This window comes from Vigna unguiculata, chromosome 3, assembly GCF_037176805.1.
Source record: "Vigna unguiculata cultivar grain cowpea cultivar isolate G323 ecotype 2 chromosome 3, ASM3717680v1, whole genome shotgun sequence".
In the NCBI taxonomy this organism is placed as follows: Eukaryota; Viridiplantae; Streptophyta; class Magnoliopsida; order Fabales; family Fabaceae; genus Vigna; species Vigna unguiculata.
In genome coordinates this window covers 47,755,183-47,762,122 of record NC_140794.1, presented here as the reverse complement: position 1 = coordinate 47,762,122, position 6,940 = coordinate 47,755,183, and the positions used below count along the sequence as shown (strand labels likewise).

The following is a 6,940-nucleotide window of genomic DNA, read 5'->3' as shown; positions in this document are numbered from 1 at the left end:
AAATAAAAAAATGCAGTTACTTAAATTTGAGTGTAAACTAATTACAGCTACCATGTATAGCTGACAATTATATTTTTCCTATATGCTTAAAGCACAGAAATATAACATGAATTGAGTCTCTCCTTTTTTTTTTTCAAAAATAATGAACTGAAGTCTTTTTTTTTTTTTTTTTTTTTTTTAAATTTTCATTGCTCTATACATGTTACACATTGCAACTTTGTCATTGCTCAGAAACTAAAACAAGCACATAATAAAACCTCTTTGATTCAAATTTTGGGTTATCTCTGGTATCTGCTACTAATAATAGTATGAAAATGATTAAACGCAACGATGAATAAATGATGCGTAAGAAAGGGGCACAAGACACAAGCCTCTGCTTCTTAGGTTTGGCTTCACTTCTTTATCCACTTTATTTGTATTCTGCAACCAAACCCACAAAACAAAAACAAAAAATAATCAATATCACGTATTGAATATATTATCAATTTATAATAACCTAATATTTGTACATTTATATTCTTTTAGTCCCCACTCTTAGCCTAGGAGTCAAATTGTGAACAGAAATATCAAGAAAATTAGGAAGCTAAAGTATCTGCTTTTCTTACCAGCTGCACCATTCTATTGCTTTGCGTGGATTTCATGTAAGGAATGCTCAAAGTCTGTAATGAACCAAGAAAATGTGAGTAAATGAAAGAAATAAACGTGATTTGTTAATTTATTTTCTTTTCCCTAATTTCTATTTAGTTAATACACATCGGCTATAATTTACATTGGAAACAACACAATTTTGGTGTAATATTTTTTATCTTTTTATTTATTTTATACTAAAGTTTTAAGCTTCACTTCAGTAACTATAATATAAACTTCTGATTATAAAAGTCTAATTTTAATTAATAGATATGCCAGAGACCCCTAAAGTATTGCACTCAATTATCTTCCATATTTGGATTATATCGTTTCCAAATTACATGACATTTTTTATTTATAGGTATTTCTATAATTCTCCTATATAAGCACATAAATAAAAAAGTTAAACATTTGAACTCTTTCTTTTAACAATCTTCCTTGTTAGACTAATAAACACAAACGTCTCATTTAGCAATTACTTTTTAAAAGAACTTAACGAGATGTATATGTAATGTTCATACTATATACCTAAGAAAATGCAATATTTCTAATTGAAGTAAAGAAACAAGCAAAATGAGAAAGTAGAAGTATATATATATCATTAATTGGTTTGAAATTAAAGCATAAAATATCACTTGAAAACTATTACTTAGTGTATCCTTACCTTACAAGAATTCAAAGACCTCTATTTATAGTTATACTCACAGCAAAATTTTAAAATTATTTTGTTCAATAAAGAACGATTGATCTAATATAGTGTCTGAATATCCACCTGGATTTGTTGGTGAAGGAAATGGATGTAGCCAATGGCTTCACTTAAGACAGAGGCTGTACTGGTCTGCAAATTAAAGAACATAATCTAATTAGAGTGTCAAATTAAAAGGAAAAACAATAATATATATATATATATATATATATATATATATATATATATATATATATATACACACACACACACATTATGTATATCAGACTCTAATTAAAGATCAGAAATGATTTACCTTCCCAAAAGGTGCTACTAATCTTTGAAGAGTTTGAATCCTATCCCCCAATTTTTCCTTTCTTATCTGCTTTAAACTCAATCCACATGATTTTACTTTAACGTGAAAGTGACGCAAATCATAATTTTAAATAATTTTTCATCATAAGATATACCTTCAGGGGAGGACATGATGATGTCCTTGACCTCTTAGCTTTGGCCTCTGATTCTTTTGGTAGAGAAAAACTGCTAGGCCTTTTCGTCGTTGCAACTTCACTTATAAATGATGAAATCTGAAATCCACTTCAAAAATTTAACTAACCCAACTGAATAAAATCAACGAAAGGACAATTATTTTGTTTATAGAATGTATAAAAACGAAATTCATGTTTCCAAATATTGCTCACTAATTAGTTTTAGCCATTGCTATGCTTACAGAAATACAAAGACACCTGATTTAAACAGTATGAAATACAAACACACACACACACACACACTATCAATGATTACTATTACTGCTTAACTTTCGCAAAAATCAAAATTGGCGAACAAACATAAGAAAAAGTTGTGTATAAATGTTAAAGCAGAAGAAAAGTTTTGGTCGTAATATTTGTGCATTTGTATGCATTGCACGTGAGAAAGAGATGTAGAGAAAGCACAGTACTCACTTTTGAGCTATTTGATGGACTACTTTCGCGGCCATGCATGTCGCTGTGGCACAAAGCTATGCTCTCGTTTAGACCAAAAGTATCATAGCAAGGTTGGATTTCACAACCCTCACTGTAACTTGTATGCAGATCAAACATTTTAGGATTTAAACCCAAAGAACATGAAACCAAAGATGAGGTCATATCTAGGGTTGGTAAGTTCGAAATCAAGCAAGCATCATCAAAGTTGTTATATCTCTTGCTTAGGGTCTTGTCATTATGAAAGACATTCTCCGAAGGAAAAAACTCTAGACCAGTTACACCAAGACTAGATAAGAAACTAGGAGGGTATTTTTGTTCATGAATTGGGATTAGTGAACATGATTCCTCCATAGCCTTCATGGAGGTGTTCATCATTTCACCTTTGATTCTTGCTGCAAAGAGATCACTAACTGGCTGTTGAGCAAGGCTTTTTCCATTGTGGAAACCCAAAGCTTGCCTTGTTGAGATTCTAAGTGAATCAGTCATGGCGTGCTTGTGCTGTACTTCTCTTGAATTTGTAAAGCTCTCGGTTAGAAAGCCACTGTTATTACAACCATTGCTGCAACCAAACACACACGTATAGATATCATATAACCCATTGGGTGCATGTTATCACTGTTTCAAAGATGAAACAACTAGAAAGGAATCAAAGAAAGAGCGGTAGAATAATCATGAAATGGTAAAATGTGAAATTATAAGATCAGTATATATTATTTAAAAGCATCACAACAGCTAGCAGACTTTAATAATTAAAAGATTTTATAGTGGAGAGTTCTGTGCAAAGTGGTGTATATGCTTTTCTGCTATACATATCTATAGTTTTGTTGAACCACAAACCCGAGAAGCAATATAAGAAGCCAGCGATTAAGGGGGTTTCAAACATGGTATAACACCTGGTTCGAATAAGAATTCATGGTAATTTCACCTGAGACAATGATTATTACTACTATATAAGTAATAGTGAGTTGATGTTGAAGGAGTGTGAAGGAACTTACTATATGTTGCTTGGGATCCATGATTGATGAGTGGTGGTGATGGAAGGTTTAGAGTGAGGTGGTGGGGTTGGAGAAGTTATAGACTGAACAGATTCTTCTTGAAGCTGATGCTGAAGATGGAAACTAGCAAACTCCATGATTACATAAAACCTTGAAGATCCCCAAACAAAAGTGATGGAGCTAATTAGCTAGCTAGGGTATGGAGCTTGAGAGAGCTTTCACTTTTTACAATGTAACAAGATGGGGTATATTGATATATATATTTGATAGCATGCTCAAGTTGAAACCCTTTTTCCTTGTTTTGCTCTCTTCCCTGGTTAAGTGATCTTTTTGAGATCACTATGCTCACTCGAAAGAACTCTAGTTATAGAGGGAAATTCCCAAAGCAACTGCATAGAGCTTTGAAAAAGGGTCCTGAAAGAAGGTTATGGTGGTAGACAGCAAGGTTATTATATATACTGGTCCTCTTGGATCAGCAAGTTGACTGTGTTTATGCTTTTAGGATAGACACAGACATGACACCTTCGAGGAATATGCATGAATATAAGTAAATTCTTTCTAAAGCTCAGCTAGTGGCATGGACCTTTTTCCTCGGTAAAAGGTTAGTGGACCTTTTGTTTTTGCTTACAATAATATAGACTGTTTCAAAACAATACTATTTAATTTTGGTTAAGATCGAATGTGACTCATGCGCCAAACTGTGATTGAGTTAATTATTTGAACCATATCTCTGTTGGGGAAATTGTACTTGTATTCTCAAACCAGTTTTTTAGCCACCATCATTATTGATTGTGAATGGTGATTTGGTTTAATAATTTAAGCCAGATCTTACTTAGGGAAGTTGTAGTTGTATTTGGTAAATCGTTTTCTCAGCCACCATAGTTTTTCTGATGGCTTAAGGGTTATCAGTTTTTCTTTTTGATACATCGATCACTTTATCTTAGGGTTTGAGAGAAAACGTTATTCAATTTCAGTAGTATTGAACCTAATTAACTTGCACCGATCTAATCAAATTTGGATTAGATTGGTTTAGGTTTTCGAGTCACATAAATTTAACTTTGTAACTTTTCACAGAAATAGTTTCATAAATAATATAAATAAAAGGCTTAAAAGGTTTAAATAATGAACTTTTTCAGGTTAAAAACATTACTTTATTTTTAAAAGGTACTTTCTCATGGAGGAATCTTTTCAGAAACTAGCTTCATTATTCTTTTGTAAAACTCTCTCCAAAACGTTTCTTTCATTGGGATGATTAAAAAAAGACTAACAACGAAATATTAATAAGATAAAATGTATAACCAGTGCATTTATTAAGGAAAGTGAGAAGATAGTTCCAATAATTCAATTATAATTTTAAAAGATAATATTAATAATTAACAAATTTTATATCCATTTCTGATTTGACAGGTCAAGGAAAAAAATTGTAAAATTTGACACCTATGTGCAGATAAAAAACTGATTAGCAAATTGTATAAACTAACTAAATTACTTATATCTCTTAATTGTTGTGAAATAGTTAGAAAAAAGACTAGGAACACGATCGTGGTATATTCATAAAAAATAAAACGAAATTCAAAGCAAAAAGATTAAAAGAAAAATAGTGAGACTAAAAAAGTTATATGTAATCTGTTTTAAATTAGGTAAATTACGTGTTGAACCTCTCCTTTGTGATTCGTTGTTTATACATCTTATTTGTTGGCATTTTCTCCTATTTCTGTACGTGTAATTTATAAACGTGTTATTTTCTTCATCCCTCTGTAAATTATTCTACAAAAGATAAATAAAGTTTCTGCGCTTTTTGTTTTTTTTTTTTTTACAATCAAGTAAGATTTGAATTTAATAACAACAATAACTATAATGCTATTTGGTTCTAGGTCTTTAGAAATGATATTATTTCTATCTAACCAAAATGATTTTATGTTTGCAAACCATTCGAATCGCCACGCAGTCCTTGATGTGCTAATGTTGTAGAAAATGTGTAACAATCTCTTTATGCAAAACACCTAAATGCGTAACCAATACGGAGTAAAATAAAGTTAGAAAAATTACATGAAAAAATTAATAGATGATTACTATAGTTTCTTGAGAATCCGTCGGTAATTCAAATTTACCGATAAAAATATATTCGTCGGTAAAATTTCGTCGATAATTTCAATTTTTTTTTGTAATGAAAATTGTCAATATAATGACTTCTTTTTATTTTGCTCTATTTTGTAAGTGTCCCCTCTTAGTGTATCAGACTACATGAAGACATTACCTTTTATATCTCATATATGTTACCTATCTTTTGTACTTTATCAAAGAACTAATAAGTAGGATCTTATGTATATGTTGTACCTTGCAATTAAATCAGTTTCTCCTCCAACTAAGATTTCACTCTCATTTCTCTTACAATCTTTCCATCTTCGTAATTGTGTTTTTTTTTTCTGAAGTGTTGAAGATATGTATTTCAATGTGAAATCACATGCAAATTTGTCCTTTCAGAATTCGATTTATTGACCATTACCAACTTTTTTTCTATGTTACCCTCACCAATTCCCTTGACTTCTCGGTCCACATGCACCTAGATCTTTCTACCATACATAATAGTAGATCTTTCTACCATACATTGTAATCTAATTATTGTAAATACACTTCATAATCACTAGAAATTGTTTATTGATTATTTGATCTTTGTAGGTTTCTATAATGTTGTTTTACTACCTTGATGAGAAAATTGTTGTTTAACTGGTTCCTTAGCAACTTAATTTATCTCCAACAATTTGTGGAACTCGAATAACTAGTTGTCTAATACGTTCTTGACCCAAAGGGCATGAATGACTACTAGTTTATCATTTGATTTAGTGGATTTCTTCATTATGATTATTTTGAATTAAATCACTCCCACTAATCTAGTCATTTACAAGAAACTTGACATTCTTTGATTCCACAATTCTAGTATTATGAGATGGACAATAAAACATTGTAACCTTTTGACTTTTTAAGTATATCCAATGAAATATCGACTAATAGTCTTAGGTTCTAGTTTCTTCTCTTGTGGGTTATAAAATGTCACTTTAAAAAGGCATTTCCAAAGGCCTAAATGTTGTAAATTGGGTTTCCAACCTTTGAATAACTCAAAAGGTGTTCTTAAAACAGTCTTGGTTAGAACTCGATTCACTATATACACAACCATCTTAAGTGTTTCAATCCACAATAATTAAGGAAATTTTGCATGACTCCTCACGTTTTTCACCATATCCATTAAAGTTTGATTTCTTTTGCTACACCATTCTAGTTTGGAGAACCAGACATAGTGTATTGGGCAACAATTCCATGTTCTTGAAGATTTTTCGCAAATGGACCATGTGTTTGTCCACTCATAGTGTATCTATCATAATACTCTCCACCTCTATCTAATCTCACAATCTTAATTTGCTTTTTGCATTGCAACTCTACTTTAGCCTTAAAAACATTAAAGACATCTAAAGTTTCATCCTTAGAACGAAGTAAGTAAAGATACATGTATCGTGAGTAATCATTAATAAAGGTGATGAAGTATCTCAAATTAATTGCATCCATATTTGGACAACAAATATTTGTATGAATAATTTCTAGTAAGTTTGAACTCCTTTTAGCACCTATTTTGGACTTGTTAGTTTGCCTACCCT

The 6,940-nt window shown here is 31.0% G+C and overlaps 1 protein-coding gene across 2 annotated transcripts; it reads right to left on the bottom strand.

Annotated features, from left to right (window-relative positions):
• Positions 1-235: 235 nt before the first annotated feature.
• LOC114176798 (uncharacterized) lies at positions 236-3,723 on the bottom strand. Of its 2 annotated transcripts, none has more exons than XM_028061959.2 (7): positions 3,291-3,723; positions 2,275-2,854; positions 1,783-1,899; positions 1,629-1,697; positions 1,400-1,465; positions 606-659; positions 236-420 (listed from the first exon to the last, which is right to left on the bottom strand). In XM_028061959.2, the coding sequence occupies exons 1-7, from the start codon at positions 3,425-3,427 to the stop codon at positions 319-321; spliced, it is 1,125 nt and encodes a 374-aa protein (XP_027917760.1). In that variant the 5' UTR covers positions 3,428-3,723; the 3' UTR covers positions 236-318. The 2 variants fall into 2 exon arrangements, with proteins under 2 accessions (XP_027917760.1, XP_027917761.1); XM_028061960.2 differs by having other exon boundaries at positions 1,629-1,694.
• Positions 3,724-6,940: the final 3,217 nt, after the last annotated feature.

Bases quoted from the DNA above. Each gene is read 5' to 3' on its own strand.
- LOC114176798 (XM_028061959.2), bottom strand. From the start codon at position 3,427: ATGGAGTTTGCTAGTTTCCATCTTCAGCATCAGCTTCAAGAAGAATCT. The intron at 660-1,399 runs GTGGATATTCAG...GGTTCATTACAG, and splicing joins TCCTTCACCAACAAATCCAG to ACTTTGAGCATTCCTTACAT. The intron at 421-605 runs GTAAGAAAAGCA...GTTTGGTTGCAG, and splicing joins GCAATAGAATGGTGCAGCTG to AATACAAATAAAGTGGATAA.